The 17,228-nt window shown below is 52.0% G+C and overlaps 1 protein-coding gene across 2 annotated transcripts in view; it reads left to right on the top strand.

Moving 5' to 3' along the window:
- The window catches only part of sgk1 (serum/glucocorticoid regulated kinase 1), a 335,423-nt gene that overhangs the window by 271,092 nt on the left and 47,103 nt on the right, over positions 1–17,228 (top strand). For both annotated transcript variants that reach the window (XM_052524603.1, XM_052524604.1), the window contains exon 3: positions 11,961–12,024. In XM_052524603.1, the coding sequence (XP_052380563.1) occupies positions 11,961–12,024 (64 nt within the window). The remainder of the gene's footprint in view (positions 1–11,960; positions 12,025–17,228) is intronic.

Below are 17,228 nucleotides of genomic sequence, written 5' to 3'. Positions count from 1 at the left end.
GCTTAATGCGGGGGTGGGGGGCTTAATGTGTGGTGGGGAGCTTAATGCGGGGGGCTTAATGTGTGGGGGGCTTAATGTGTGGTGGGGGAGATTAATGCGGGGGGCTTAATGTGTGGTGGGGAGATTAATGCGGGGGGCTTAATGTGTGGGGGGCTTGGTGGGTGTGTTGTAAATGGGAAGGTGCACAGTCACAGCAGAAGGAGTGAAGGAAATACCTTGACGACAAGCGGACATTGAGAAGAAAAAAAGATTCTTGCAAAACAGGCATTTCGAAAATCATGCTAAAATGTAATTTCTAATTAATTCGATATATCTTCAAGTATCTGAACACCCATAAAACTATCCTTATTGATGTGAAGTTCCGTAGCTTTCATGACTAATACAAATAAGAACGGGCTAATTGGACATCCTTGTTTATTTCCACAAGTCTAATATGGAATCTCTGTGAGGGATATCGTCACAGAGCAGCTACAATTTGAAAATTTAAAAAAAAGACCAAAACCCCAGCAAAAAAATAAAAATAAATGTTAATTTGTATCAAAAGTCTACAAATAAAATAAAGCTATCTTCAATAGCGTGCTCTTTGTAGACTATCGAGTCCAATACTAGTCAGATATTATTAACAAATGTGTCTGCCCTTCGTAGAACCAGACTGGTATCAGATATTAATAAATATATATGTATTCATTATTTTTTACCTCAACTAACCTGCACACTGACCCGGTACCCCCTGTATATAGCCTCCACACTGACCCGGTACCCCCTGTATAAAGCCTCCACACTGACCCGGTACCCCCTGTATATAGCCTCCACACTGACCCGGCACCCCGTACCCCCTGTATATAGTCTCCACACTGACCCGGTACCCGGTACCCCCTGTATATAGTCTCCACACTGACCCGGTACCCGGTACCCCCTGTATATAGTCTCCACACTGACCCGATACCCGTTACCCGCTGTATATTGCCTCCACACTGACCCGGTACCCGGTACCCCCTGTATAAAGCCTCCACACTGACCCGGTACCCCCTGTTTAAAGCCTCCACACTGACCCGGTACCCGGTACCCCCTGTATAAAGCCTCCACACTGACCCGGTACCCCCTGTATAAAGCCTCCACACTGACCCGGGAACCCGGCACCCCCTGTATAAAGCCTCCACACTGACCCGGTACCCCCTGTATAAAGCTTCCACACTGACCCGGTACCCGGTACCCCCTGTATAAAGCCTCCCCACTGACCCGGTACCCCCTGTATAAAGCCTCCACACTGACCCGGTACCCCCTGTATAAAGCCTCCACACTGACCCGGTACCCCCTGTATAAAGCCTCCACACTGACCCGGTACCCCCTACCACCTGTATATAGTCTCCACACTGACCCGGTACCCCGTACCCCCTGTATAAAGCCTCCACACTGACCTGGTACCCGGTACCCCCTGTATAAAGCCTCCACACTGACCCGGTACCCGGTACCCCCTGAATATAGCCTCCACACTGACCCGGTACCCCGTACCCCCTGTATAAAGCCTCCACACTGACCCGGTACCCCCTGTATAAAGCCTCCACACTGACCCGGTACCCCCTGAATATAGCCTCCACACTGACCCGGCACCCCGTACCCCCTGTATATAGTCTCCACACTGACCCGGTACCCGGTACCCCCTGTATATAGTCTCCACACTGACCCGGTACCCGGTACCCCCTGTATAAAGCCTCCACACTGACCCGGTACCCGGTACCCCCTGTATATAGTCTCCACACTGACCCGGTACCCCCTGTATATAGCCTCCACACTGACCCGGTACCCGGTACCCCCTGTATATAGCCTCCACATTGACCCGGTACCCGGTACCCCCTGTATAAAGCCTCCACACTGACCCGGTACCCGGTACCCCCTGTATATAGTCTCCACACTGACCCGGTACCCCCTGTATATAGCCTCCACACTGACCCGGTACCCGGTACCCCCTGTATATAGCCTCCACATTGACCCGGTACCCGGTACCCCCTGTATAAAGCCTCCACACTGACCTGGTACGCGGTACCCCCTGTATAAAGCCTCCACACTTACCCGGTACCCCCTGTATATAGCCGCCACACTGACCCGGTACCCGATACCCCCTGTACATAGTCTCCACACTGACCCGGTACCCGGTACCCCCTGTATATAGTCTCCACACTGACCCGGTACCCCCTGTATATAGCCTCCACACTGACCCGGTACCCGGTACCCCCTGTATATAGACTCCACACTGACCCGGTACCCCATGTATATAGCCTCCACACTGACCCGGTACCCGGTACCTCCTGTATATAGCCTCCACACTGACCCGGTACCCGGTACCCCCTGTATATAGACTCCACACTGACCCGGTACCCGGTACCCCCTGTATATAGTCTCCACACTGACCCGGTACCCCCTGTATATAGCCTCCACACTGACCCGGTACCCGGTACCCCCTGTATATAGACTCCACACTGACCCGGTACCCCCTGTATATAGCCTCCACACTGACCCGGTACCCGGTACCCCCTGTATATAGCCTCCACACTGACCCGGTACCCCCTGTATATGGCCTCCACACTGACCCGGTACCCGGTACCCCCTGTATATAGACTCCACACTGACCCGGTACCCGGTACCCCCTGTATATAGACTCCACACTGACCCGGTACCCCCTGTATATAGCCTCCACACTGACCCGGTACCCGGTACCCCCTGTATATAGTCTCCACACTGACCCGGTACCCCCTGTATATAGCCTCCACACTGACCCGGTACCCGGTACCCCCTGTATATAGACTCCACACTGACCCGGTACCCCCTGTATATAGCCTCCACACTGACCCGGTACCCGGTACCCCCTGTATATAGCCTCCACACTGACCCGGTACCCCCTGTATATGGCCTCCACACTGACCCGGTACCCCCAGTATATAGCCTCCACACTGACCCGGCACCCGGTACCCCCTGTATATAGCCTCCACACTGACCCAGTACCCGGTACCCCCTGTATATAGTCTCCACACTGACCCGGTACCCGGTACCCCCTGTATATAGCCTCCACACTGACCCGGTACCCGGTACCCCCTGTATATAGTCTCCACATTGACCCGGTACCCGGTACCCCCTGTATATAGTCTCCACATTGACCCGGTACCCAGTACCCCCTGTATATAGTCTCCACACTGACCCGGTACCCGGTACCCCCTGTATAAAGCCTCGTTATTGTTTATTTATTGTGTTACTTTGTATTTATTTTTTTACCTTAGTTTATTTGGTAAATATTTTCTTAACTCTTCTTGAACTTCACTGTTCGTTAAGGGCTTGTAAGTAAAGCATTTCACTTTAATTTCTACACAAATAAAGTTTAATTCGATATATCTGCAATTCATAAAACCCGACTGGGTATCGTTAATGACTGGGTCAAGACCTTTAAAAAAAAAAAGTATTTATGTAAAGTTGGATGCTAGTAGCTATCCATCATTGTTCGTTAATGTGATTGGTCTTGAATTTTCTATCATCTTTGTTTTGGGGATTTACAGAAATAAGGCTTTGTGTCATAGAGACATCCACAGGGCCCCTATATCAAATGCCTCCTTAAAGACATTAAATATAAATTAAACAATATCCTCCTGAAAAACTTCATATCACTAAGGTCATCATTCCCTGGAGATTAAATGTAGTTCTCTCTTAATATACTGATGCATTTTTATTAAATTACAATGATATAAATTCATTAATCTCATGACTTTTTGAAGTCTTCAACTATGAACTTCGCATAGGGGCGGCAGGGTAGACTAGTGGTTAGAGTGTAGAGGTGGCAGGGTAGCCTAGTGGTTAGAGTGTAGAGGCGGCAGGGTAGCCTAGTGGTTAGAGTGTAGAGGCGGCAGGGTAGCCTAGTGGTTAGAGTGTAGAGGTGGTAGGGTAGCCTAGTGGTTAGAGTGTAGAGGTGGTAGGGTAGCCTAGTGGTTAGAGTGTAGAGGTGGCAGGGTAGCCTAGTGGTTAGAGTGTAGAGGTGGCAGGGTAGCCTAGTGGTTAGAGTGTAGAGGGGGCAGGGTAGCCTAGTGGTTAGAGTGTAGAGGGGGCAGGGTAGCCTAGTGGTTAGAGTGTAGAGGTGGCAGGGTAGACTAGTGGTTAGAGTGTAGAGGTGGCAGGGTAGCCTAGTGGTTAGAGTGTAGAGGTGGCAGGGTAGCCTAGTGGTTAGAGTGTAGGGCGGCAGGGTAGCCTAGTTGTTAGAGTGTAGAGGTGGCAGGGTAGCCTAGTGGTTAGAGTGTAGAGGTGGCAGGGTAGCCTAGTGGTTAGAGTGTAGAGGCGGCAGGTAGCCTAGTGGTTAGAGTGTAGAGGTGGCAGGGTAGCCTAGTGGTTAGAGTGTAGAGGCGGCAGGTAACCTAGTGGTTAGAGTGTAGAGGTGGCAGGGTAGCCTAGTGGTTAGAGTGTAGAGGCGGCAGGTAGCCTAGTGGTTAGAGTGTAGAGGCGGCAGGTAGCCTAGTGGTTAGAGTGTAGAGGCGGCAGGGTAGCCTAGTGGTTAGAGTGTAGAGGCGGCAGGTAGCCTAGTGGTTAGAGTGTAGAGGCGGCAGGGTAGCCTAGTGGTTAGAGTGTAGAGGCGGCAGGGTAGCCTAGTGGTTAGAGTGTAGAGGCGGCAGGGTAGCCTAGTGGTTAGAGTGTAGAGGCGGGAGGGTAGCCTAGTGGTTAGAGTGTAGAGGCGGCAGGGTAGACTAGTGGTTAGAGTGTAGAGGTGGCAGGGTAGCCTAGTGGTTAGAGTGTAGAGGCGGCAGGGTAGCCTAGTGGTTAGAGTGTAGAGGCGGCAGGGTAGCCTAGTGGTTAGAGTGTAGAGGCGGCAGGGTAGGCTAGTGGTTAGAGTGTTGGACTAGTTTACATTACATTTACATTTAAGTCATTTAGCAGACGCTCTTATCCAGAGCGACTTACAAATTGGTGCATTCACCTTATGACATCCAGTAGAATAGTCACTTTACAATAGTGCATCTAAATCTTAAAGGGGGGGGGGAGGATTACTTATCCTATCCTAGGTATTCCTTAAAGAGGTGGGGTTTCAGGTGTCTCCGGAAGGTGGTAACTAGTAACTGGAAGGTTGAAAATTCAAATCCCCGAGCTGACAAGGTACAAATCTGTCGTTCTGCCCCTGAACAGGCAGTTAACCCACTGTTCCTAGGCCATCATTGAAAATAAGATTTCTTTCTTAACTGACCTGCCTAGTTAAATAAAGGTAAAATAAAAAATAAAAAATAGTCTTTGACAGAGTCTAGACAGGCAGACTTGCAGTATCCTTAGTAGGACAGACTTGTGGAAAGGTTACCATAGAGACCTATTTTGAAATACAGCATCTTTAGAGTTTTCTTTGCCATCTACTGTCTATTTATCTTATGAAAAGAGGTAAATTCAAATATATTTTTTTCTCTAAATTGTAAAAGTACTTTGTGTTTTTTTTCTCACTTCCTCTAATCATTTTCATCTTCCCCTTTTGCTCTCTTCCAACACTCAGTCCAGTTGTAGTTGTAAAGAAAATAATTAATCAAAGTCCTCCATGGAGATTAGATACAATATTTCCTTACATTTTGTCTTACCCTCAATCTTTTAAGTTCAGCAATTTCTTTACCTCACTTCATGGCTGTTTGTCGTATTTAAGAACCTCATTAATTCCCGATATTTCCCATAAGACACAGTAAACAGATCAGCTTTTCTAAAAAATGTTCTTATATAAAATCTTTCAGAGTATCCAGAGAAGATCCCGTGTAAATCTGTTCTTTGCTCGCAGCCAGAGAAGATCCCGTGTAGATCTGTTCTTCGCTCGCATCCAGAGAAGATCCCGTGTAGATCTGTTCTTCGCTTGCATCCAGAGAAGATCCCTTGTAGATCTGTTCTTTGCTCGCAGCCAGAGAAGATCCCGTGTAGATCTGTTCTTCGCTCGCAGCCAAAGAAGATCCCGTGTAGATGTGTTCTTTGCTCGCAGCCAGAGAAGATCCCGTGTAGATCTGTTGATGAACTGGATGATGGTTATCCTCGGTCTCTTGTCTTGGTCCTTGAGTCTTCCCAAAAGATGAACGATGTCTACATCTTCCTGAAGTTCGGCTTTGGATTGGGGAATGACAGATGACAACAACTCTGGAATGTCAGCTCCACAGATGACAACAACTCTGGAATGTCTGCTCCACAGATGACAACAACTCTGGAATGTCTGCTCCACAGATGACAACAACTCTGGAATGTCAGCTCCACAGATGACAACAACTCTGGAATGTCAGCTCCACAGATGACAACAACTCTGGAATGTCTGCTCCACAGATGTCAACAACTCTGGAATGTCAGCTCCACAGATGACAACAACTCTGGAATGTCAGCTCCACAGATGACAACAACTCTGGAATGTCAGCTCCACAGATGACAACAACTCTGGAATGTCAGCTCCACAGATGACAACAACTCTGGAATGTCTGCTCCACAGATGTCAACAACTCTGGAATGTCTGCTCCACAGATGTCAACAACTCTGGAATGTCAGCTCCACAGATGACAACAACTCTGGAATGTCAGCTCCACAGATGACAACAACTCTGGAATGTCTGCTCCACAGATGACAACAACTCTGGAATGTCTGCTCCACAGATGTCAACAACTCTGGAATGTCAACAACTCTGGAATGTCAACAACTCTGGGAATGTCAACAACTCTGGAATGTCAAAAACTCTGGGAATGTCAACAACTCTGGAATGTCAACAACTCTGGAATGTCAACAACTCTGGAATGACATCTCCACAGATGTCAACAACTCTGGAAAGACAACAACTCTGGAATGTCAACAACTCTGGAATGTCAACAACTCTGGAATGTCAGCTCCACAGATGTCAACAACTCTGGAATGTCAACAACTCTGGAATGTCAACAACTCTGGAATGACATCTCCACAGATGTCAACAACTCTGGAAAGACAACAACTCTGGAATGTCAACAACTCTGGAATGTCAACAACTCTGGAATGTCAGCTCCACAGATGTCAACAACTCTGGAATGTCTGCTCCACAGATGACAACAACTCTGGAATGTCTGCTCCACAGATGTCAACAACTCTGGAATGTCAACAACTCTGGAATGACAGTTCCATAGATGTCAACAACTCTGGAATGTCAACAACTCTGGGAATGTCAACAACTCTGGAATGTCAACAACTCTGGGAATGTCAACAACTCTGGAATGTCAACAACTCTGGAATGTCAGCTCCACAGATGTCAACAACTCTGGAATGTCAACAACTCTGGAATGTCAGCTCCACAGATGTCAACAACTCTGGAATGTCAACAATTCTGGGAATGTCAACAACTCTGGAATGTCAACAACTCTGGAATGTCAGCTCCACAGATGTCAACAACTCTGGAATGTCAACAACTCTGGAATGTCAGCTCCACAGATGTCAACAACTCTGGAATGTCAACAACTCTGGGAATGTCAACAACTCTGGAATGTCAACAACTCTGGAATGTCAGCTCCACATATTTCAACAACTCTGGAATGTCAACAACTCTGGAATGACAGCTCCACAGATGTCAACAACTCTGGAATGTCAACAACTCTGGAATGTCAACAACTCTGGAATGACAACAACTCTGGAATGTCAACAACTCTGGAATGTCAGCTCCACATATTTCAACAACTCTGGAATGTCAACAACTCTGGAATGTCAACAACTCTGGAATGACAGCTCCACATATTTCAACAACTCTGGAATGTCAACAACTCTGGAATGACAGCTCCACAGATGTCAACAACTCTGGAATGTCAACAACTCTGGAATGTCAACAACTCTGGAATGACAGCTCCACATATTTCAACAACTCTGGAATGTCAACAACTCTGGAATGACAGCTCCACAGATGTCAACAACTCTGGAATGTCAACAACTCTGGAATGTCAACAACTCTGGAATGTCAGCTCCACAGATGTCAACAACTCTGGAATGTCAACAATTCTGGGAATGTCAACAACTCTGGAATGTCAACAACTCTGGAATGTCAGCTCCACATATTTCAACAACTCTGGAATGTCAACAACTCTGGAATGACAGCTCCACAGATGTCAACAACTCTGGAATGACAGCTCCACAGATGTCAACAACTCTGGAATGTCAGCTCCACAGATGTCAACAACTCTGGAATGTCAACAACTCTGGAATGTCAACAACTCTGGATTGTCAACAACTCTGGAATGTCAACAACTCTGGAATGACAACAACTCTGGAATGTCAGCTCCACAGATGTCAACAACTCTGGAATGTCAACAACTCTGGAATGACAGCTCCACAGATGTCAACAACTCTGGAATGTCAACAACTCTGGAATGTCAACAACTCTGGAATGTCAACAACTCTGGATTGTCAACAACTCTGGAATGACAACAACTCTGGAATGTCAGCTCCACAGATGTCAACAACTCTGGAATATCAACAGCTCTGGAATGTCAACAGCTCTGGAATGTCAACAACTCTGGAATGTCAACTCTGGAATGACAGCTCCACAGATGTCAACAACTCTGGAATGTCAGCTCCACAGATGACAACAAGTCTGGAATGTCAACAACTCTGGAATGTCAGCTCCACAGATGTCAACAACTCTGGAATGTCAACAACTCTGGAATGTCAACAACTCTGGAATGTCAACAACTCTGGAATGTCAGCTCCACAGATGACAACAACTCTGGAATGTCAACAACTCTGGAATGTCAACAACTCTGGAATGTCAACAACTCTGGAATGTCAACAACTCTGGAATGTCAACAACTCTGGAATGTCAACAACTCTGGAATGTCAACAACTCTGGAATGACAGCTCCACAGATGTCAACAACTCTGGAATGTCAGCTCCACAGATGACAACAACTCTGGAATGTCAACAACTCTGGAATGTCAACCACTCTGGAATGACAGCTCCACAGATGACAACAACTCTGGAATGTCAATAACTCTGGAATGACAGCTCCACAGATGTCAACAACTCTGGAATGTCAACAACTCTGGAATGTCAACAACTCTGGAATGTCAACCACTCTGGAATGTCAACAACTCTGGAATGACAGGTCCACAGATGTCAACAACTCTGGAATGTCAACAACTCTGGAATGACAGCTCCACAGATGTCAACAACTCTGGAATGTCAACAACTCTGGATTGTCAACAACTCTGGAATGTCAGCTCCACAGATGTCAACAACTCTGGAATGTCAGCTCCACAGATGTCAACAACTCTGTGTTTGATGTCCTCACCCGCCTGCTCCGGTATCCCATAAAGCCTCAGGTCCCCATCTGGTATTTCTCTGCCTCGTTCATCATGTTGCTCCAGTTCAGCCACTTTCATTTCATCTTCCTGGCAGGTAACTTCTACATTCTTCATGTCCCTTTTGATGTTGTTGTTGTTTACTTCTTCTTCATTGTCACCTTATTCTTCTTATCCATCTGACCTCTAATCTATTTTTCAAAGTTAAAAGAAGAATCACGACATTATTTAGCATATTCAAGAAGTGACATACCCTCTTGCCTTCTCATCCTTTTCTCGTGGGACTCGACTGGAGTGTCCGGGTCGTAAGGTAACGGCATGAGCTGAGAATTGGATGGGCTTGTCAGCATTATCCGTGCATTGTCCGGTCCACCACCACCAACGGCAGTATTATATTCCACAGTCACATTCTGAAGAGGAGCACCAAAGACACATACCCTCTCAGCTGATGATTTCTCAATTTATTTTATTTTTGATCCGACCATGGGGGTTTCCAAGTAGATAAGCTAGCTCTTTCGCTAGCTAGCTTAGCTAAACTTTTAGCTAGCCAACATTAACTTGGCTAGCTAGCTAAAGCTTGGCTAGTTGATGTTGTTGCTAACTCAAGTTGACTTTTCAGTTTATAGAGGTGAATAATGAGCGCAAAGTAATCAATTACTTTGGTAAACAAACTACCATGTTCATACCACGTTTTAAGGCCCTCGAACTCTCCAAATGCTAATATTTTTTGGGAGCAAATCTAAAATTTCCTTCAGCTACCAAAAATCTCATCTGCACTGGCCGCCATCTTGCATTCACCCAGTTCTGGTAGTCAGCATGAGGTCAGAGGTCACATGTCCTATAAAACAATAACAACAAAAATCTTAGTGCCCAGATTCCTCCTTGAGCTCACTCACTCACTCACTCACTCACTCACTCACTCACTCACTCACTCACTCACTCACTCACTCACTCACTCACTCACTCACTCACTCACTCACTCACTCACTCACTCACTCACTCACTCACACACTCACTCACTCACTCACTCACTCACTCACTCACACACTCACACACTCACTCACACACTCACTCACTCACTCACTCACTCACTCACTCACTCACTCACACACTCACTCACTCACTCACTCACTCACTCACTCACTCACTCACTCACTCACTCACTCACTCACTCACTCACTCACTGCACTCACGCTCACTCACTCACACACTCGCTCAACCACTCACTCACTCACTCACTCACACACTATCTCACTCACTCACACACTCACACACTAACTCACTCACTCACACACTCACACACACACACACTCACACACACGCTCACTCACTCACACACACACAATCACTCACGCACACGCTCACTCACTCACAGGCGCACTCACTCACACACTCACACGCTCACTCGCTCACTCACTCACTCACTCACTCACTCACTCACTCACTCACTCACTCACTTACACACTCACACACTCACACACGCTCACTCACACACTCACTCACACACACACTCACTCACACGCTCACTCACACACTCACACACTCACTCACACACACACTCAATCACACACTCACTCACACACTCACTCACTCACTCACTCACACACACACTCACACACACACTCACACACACACTCACTCACACACTCACACACTCACTCACTCACTCACTCACTCACTCACTCACTCACTCACTCACTCACTCACTCACTCACACACTCACACACTCACTCACACACTCACTCACTCACACACTCACACACTCACTCACACGCTCACTCACTCACACACTCACACACTCACTCACTCACTCACTCACTCACTCACTCACTCACTCACTCACTCACTCACTCACTCACTCACTCACTCACTCACTCACACACTCACTCACTCACACACTCACACACTCACTCACGTACGCACGCACTCACGCTCACTCACTCACTCACACACTCACTCACTCACTCACACTCACTCACACGCTCACTCACTCACACACTCACTCACACGCTCACTCACTCACACACTCACACACTCACTCACACGCTCACACACTCACACACTCACACACACACTTACTCACTCACACAGTCACTCACTCACTCACACACTCACTCACGCACGCACTCACGCTCACTCACTCACTCACACGCTCACTCACTCACACACTCACACACTCACTCACACACTCACTCACTCACTCACACACTCACACACTCACTCACTCACACACTCACACACACGCTCACTCACTCACACACTCACTCACTCACTCACACTCACTCACACACTCACTCAATCACCCACACACTCACACACTCACTCACGCACGCACTCACTCACACACTCACTCACTCACTCACTCACTCACTCACTCACTCACTCACTCACTCACTCACTCACTCACTCACCCACACACTCACTCACTCACGCACTCACTCACGCTCACTCACTCACTCACTCACTCACTCACTCACACACTCACACACTCACTCACTCACTCACGCTCACTCACTCACTGCACGCTCACTCACTCACTCGCTCACTCACTCACTCACTCACTCACTCACTCACTCACTCACTCACTCACTCACTCACTCACTCACTCACTCACTCACACATACACAGAAACACAGACAAACACACACACACACACTTAACATTTCTCTTGTTTTCTAGGCGATGGATCTGTACTACCATAGTGAACCAGACCCAGAGTACTACTGCTGTCGCAACGACTCCAGTAAGTCTGACTTACACCTGCCCCTCTCTCCCCCTCTCACCTCCTACCCTCCCCCTCTCTCCCCCAAAAAGGCACCCTATTACATATATAGTGCCCTACGTTGACACACGAAACCAGATCTGTCCTCCTGTAGTCGCTCCTCAAACCACTCAGTCGTAGAGACGGTTACGTAACGACATGTTTCCCCAGAGAGCTATGCCCTTATTAAAAGCACATTAGTCATCAGGTCCAGTTAAAGCAGGGAGTCAACAAAACTCTCACCGTCTCCTCTCCTCTCCTCTACCCCTCTCCCCTCCTCTCCTCTCCTCTACCCCTCTCCCCTCCTCTCCCCTCCTCTACCCCTCTGCTCTCCCCTCCTCTACCCCTCTGCACTCCCCTCCTCTCCCCTCCTCTACCCCTCTGCTCTCCCCTCCTCTCCCCTCCTCTACACCTCTGCTCTCCCCTCCTCTCCCTCCTCTACCCCTCTCCCCTCCTCTACCCTCCTCTACCCCTCTGCTCTCCCCTCCTCTCACCCTCTGCTCTCCCCTCACCCTCTCCTTCCTCTCACCGTCTCCTCTCCCCTCCTCTCACCCTCTGCTCTCCCCTCACCCTCTCCTTCCTCTCACCGTCTCATCTCCCCTCCTCTCACCCTCCTCTCACCCTCTGCTCTCCCCTCCTCTCACCGTCTCCTCTCCTCTCCTCTACCCCTCTCCCCTCCTCTCACCCTCTGCTCTCCCCTCCTCCCCTCCTCTCCTCTCCCCTCCTCTCCTATCCCCTCCTCTCACCCTCTCCTCTCCCCTCCTCTCACCCTCTGCTCTCCCCTCCTCCCACCCTCTCGTCTCCTCTCCTCTCACCCTCTGCTCTCCCCTCCTCTCACCCTCTGCTCTCCCCTCCTCTCACCCTCTGCTCTCCCCTCCTCTCACCCTCTGCTCTCCTCTCCTCTCACCCTCTGCTCTCCCCTCCTCCCCTCCTCTCCTATCCCCTCCTCTCACCCTCTCCTTTCCTCTCACCCTCTCCCCTCCTCTCACCCTCTCCTTTCCCCTCCTCTCACCCTCTGCTCTCCCCTCCTCTCAAACTCTCCTCACCCCTCATCTCACACTCTGCTCTCCCCTCCTCTCACCCTCTCACACTCTGCTCTCCCCTCCTCTCCTCTCTCTTTCCTCTCCCCTCCTCTCACCCTCTCCTCTCCCATCCTCTCACCCTGTCCTTTCCTCTCCCCTCCTCTCACCCTCTGCTCTCCCCTCCTCTCACCCTCTGCTCTCCCCTCCTCCCACCCTCTGCCCTCCCCTCCTCTCACCCTCTCCTCTCCTCTTACACTCTCCTCTCCTCTCACCCTCTCCTCTCCCCTCCTCTCACCCTCTCCTCTCCCCTCCTCTCACCCTCTGCTCTCCCCTCACCCTCTCCTTTCCTCTCCCCTCCTCTCACCCTGTGCTCTCCCCTCCTCTCACCCTCTGCTCTCCCCTCCTCTCACCCTCTCCTCTCCTCTCACCCTCTCCTCTCCTCTCCTCTCACCCTCTCCTTACCCCTCCTCTCACCCTCTCCTCTCACCCTCTCCTTACCCCTCCTCTCACCCTCTGCTCTCCCATCCTCTCACCCTCTGCTCTCCCCTCCTCTCACCCTTTCCTCTCCCCTCCTCTCACCCTCTGCTCTCCCCTCCTCTCCTATCCCCTCCTCTCACCCTCTGCTCTCCCCTCCTCTCCCCCTCTCCTCTCCTCTCCTCTCACCCTCTGCTGTCCCCTCCTCTCACCCTCTCCTCTCCCCTCCTCTCACCCTCTGCTCTCCCCTCCTCTCACCCTCTGCTCTCCCCTCCTGTCACCCGCTGCTCTCCCCTCCTCTCACCCTCTCCTCTCCTCTGCTCTCCTCTCACCCTCTGCTCTCCCCTCCTCTCACCCTCTGCTCTCCCCTCCTCTCACCCTCTGCTCTCCCCTCCTCTCCCCTCCTCTCACCCTCTGCTCTCCCCTCCTTTCCCCTCCTCTCACCCTCTGCTCTCCCCTCCTCTCACCCTCCTCTCACCCTCTGCTCTCCCCTCCTCTCACCCTCTGCTCTCCCCTCCTCTCACCGTCTCCTCTCCTCTCCTCTACCCCTCTCCCCTCCTCTCACCCTCTGCTCTCCCCTCCTCTCACCCTCTGCTCTCCCCTCCTCCCCTCCTCTCCTCTCCCCTCCTCTCATATCCCCTCCTCTCACCCTCTCCTCTCCCCTCCTCTCCCCCTCTGCTCTCCCCTCCTCTCACCCTCTCGTCTCCTCTCCTCTCACCCTCTGCTCTCCCCTCCTCTCACCCTCTGCTCTCCCCTCCTCTCACCCTCTGCTCTCCCCTCCTCTCACCCTCTGCTCTCCCCTCCTCTCACCCTCTGTTCTCCTCTCCTCTCACCCTCTGCTCTCCCCTCCTCCCCTCCTCTCCTATCCCCTCCTCTCACCCTCTCCTTTCCTCTCACCCTCTCCTTTCCTTTCCCCTCCTCTCACCCTCTCCTTTCCCCTCCTCTCACCCTCTGCTCTCCCCTCCTCTCAACCTCTCCTCACCCCTCCTCTCACACTCTGCTCTCCCCTCCTCTCACCCTCTCACCCTCTGCTCTCCCCTCCTCTCCTCCTCTCCTATGCCCTCCTCTCACTCTCTCCTTTCCTCTCCCCTCCTCTCACCCTCTCCTCTCCCATCCTCTCACCCTCTCCTTTCCTCTCCCCTCCTCTCACCCTCTGATCTCCCCTCCTCTCACCCTCTGCTCTCCCCTCCTCCCACCCTCTGCTCTCCCCTCCTCTCACCCTCTCCTCTCCTCTTACACTCTCCTCTCCTCTCACCCTCTCCTCTCCCCTCCTCTCACCCTCTCCTCTCCCCTCCTCTCACCCTCTGCTGTCCCCTCCTCTCACCCTCTGCTCTCCCCTCCTCTCACCCTCTGCTCTCCCCTCACCCTCTCCTTTCCTCTCCCCTCCTCTCACCCTCTGATCTCCCCTCCTCTCACCCTCTGCTCTCCCGTCCTCCCACCCTCTGCTCTCTCCTCCTCTCACCCTCTCCTCTCCTCTTACACTCTCCTCTCCTCTCACCCTCTCCTCTCCCCTCCTCTCACCCTCTCCTCTCCCCTCCTCTCACCCTCTGCTCTCCCCTCCTCTCACCCTCTCCTCTCATCTCACCCTCTCCTCTCCCCTCCTCTCACCCTCTCCTCTCATCTCACCCTCTCCTCTCCTCTCACCCTCTCCTTTCTACCCCTCCTCTCACCCTCTCCTTACCCCTCCTCTCACCCTCTGCTCTCCCCTCCTCTCACCCTCTGCTCTCCCCTCCTCTCACCCTTTTCCTCTCCCTCCTCTCACCCTCTGCTCTCCCCTCCTCCCTCCTCTCCTATCCCTCCTCTCACCCTCTGCTCTCCCCTCCTCTCCCCCTCTCCTCTCCTCTCCTCTCACCCTCTGCTGTCCCCTCCTCTCACCCTCTCCTCTCCCCTCCTCTCACCCTCTGCTCTCCCCTCCTCTCACCCTCTGCTCTCCCCTCCTGTCACCCGCTGCTCTCCCCTCCTCTCACCCTCTGCTCTCCCCTCCTCTCACCCTCTGCTCTCCTCTGCTCTCCTCTCACCCTCTCCTATCCTCTGCTCTCCTCTCACCCTCTCCTCTCCTTACCCCTCCTCTCACCCTCTCCTCTCCTCTGCTCTCCTCTCACCCTCTGCTCTCCCCTCCTCTCCCCTCCTCTCCCCCCTCTCACCCTCTGCTCTCCCCTCCTTTCCCCTCCTCTCACCCTCTGCTCTCCCCTCCTCTCCCCTCCTCTTACCCTCTGCTCTCCCCTCCTCTCACCCTCTGCTCTCCCCTCCTCTCACCCTCTGCTCTCCCCTCCTCTCACCCTCTGCTCTCCCCTCCTCTCACACTCTGCTCTCCCCTCCTCTCACACTCTGCTCTCCCCTCCTCTCACTCTCTGCTCTCCTCTCACCCTCTCCTTTCCCCTCCTCTCACCCTCTGCTCTCCCCTTCTCTCACCCTCTCCTCTCCTCTTACCCTCTCCTCTCCTCTCACCCTCTCCTCTCACCCTCTCCTCTCCCCTCCTCTCACCCTCTGCTCTCCTCTCACCCTCTCCTTTCACCTCCTCTCACCCTCTGCTCTCCCCTTTTCTCACCCTCTTCTCTCCTTTTACCCTCTCCTCTCCTCTCACCCTCTGCTCTCCCCTCCTCTCCTCCTCTCCTATGCCCTCCTCTCACCCTCTCCTTTTCTCTCCCCTCCTCTCACCCTCTCCTCTCACCCTCTGCTCTCCCCTCACCCTCTCCTCTCCCCTCCTCTCACCATCTGCTCTCCCCTCCTCTCACCCTCTGCTCTCCCCTCCTCTCACCCTCTGCTCTCCCCTCCTCTCTCCCCTCCTCTCACCCTCTGCTCTCCCCTCACCCTCTCCTTTCCTCTCCCCCTCCTCTCACCCTGTGCTCTCCCTCCTCTCACCCTCTGCTCTCCCCTCCTCTCACCCTCTCTCTCCCCTCCTCACCCCTCTCTCACCCTCTCCTTCCCCTCCTCTCACCCTCTGCTCTCCCCTCCTCTCACCCTCTACTCCCCCTCCTCTCACCCTCTGCTCTCCCCTCATCTCACCCTCTGCTCTCCCCTCCTCTCACCCTCTGCTCTCCCCTCCTCTCACCCTCTCCTTTCCCCTCCTCTCCTATCCCCTCCTCACCCTCTGCTCTCCCCTCCTCTCGCCCTTTCCTCTCTCCTCTCACCCTCTCCCCTCCTCTCCCCTCTGCTCTCCCTCCTCTCACCCTCTCCTTTCCCCCTCCTCTCACCCTCTCCTTTCCCCTCCTCTCACCCTCTGCTCTCCCTCCTCCCTCCTCTCCTCTCCTCTCCTCTCCTCTCCTCTCCTCTCACCCTCTGCTCTCCCCTCCTCTCACCATCTGCTCTCCCCTCCTCTCACCCTCCTCTCACCCTCTCCTTTCCCCTCCTCTCACCCTCTCCTTTCCCCTCCTCTCACCCTCTGCTCTCCCCTCCTCCCCTCCTCTCCTCTCCCCTCCTCTCACCCTCTGCTCTCCCCTCCTCTCATCCTCTGCTCTCCCCTCACCCTCTCCTTTCCTCTCCCCTCACCTCACCCTCTCCTTTCCTTTCCTCTCCCCTCCTCTCACCCTCTCCTTTCCTCTCTCCCCTCCTCTCACCCTTTCCTCTCCCCTCCTCTCACCCACTGCTCTCCCCTCCTCTCACCCTTTCCTCTCCCCTCCTCTCACCCTCTCCTTTCCTCTCCTCTCCTCTCTCCTCCTCTCACCCTCTCCTCTCCTCTCTCCTCCTCTC

Source organism: Oncorhynchus keta, chromosome 8 (assembly GCF_023373465.1).
Source record: "Oncorhynchus keta strain PuntledgeMale-10-30-2019 chromosome 8, Oket_V2, whole genome shotgun sequence".
Classification (NCBI taxonomy): domain Eukaryota; kingdom Metazoa; phylum Chordata; class Actinopteri; order Salmoniformes; family Salmonidae; genus Oncorhynchus; species Oncorhynchus keta.
Note: the sequence above shows the minus strand (reverse complement) of the source record. Positions and strands in the feature narration are given on the sequence as shown.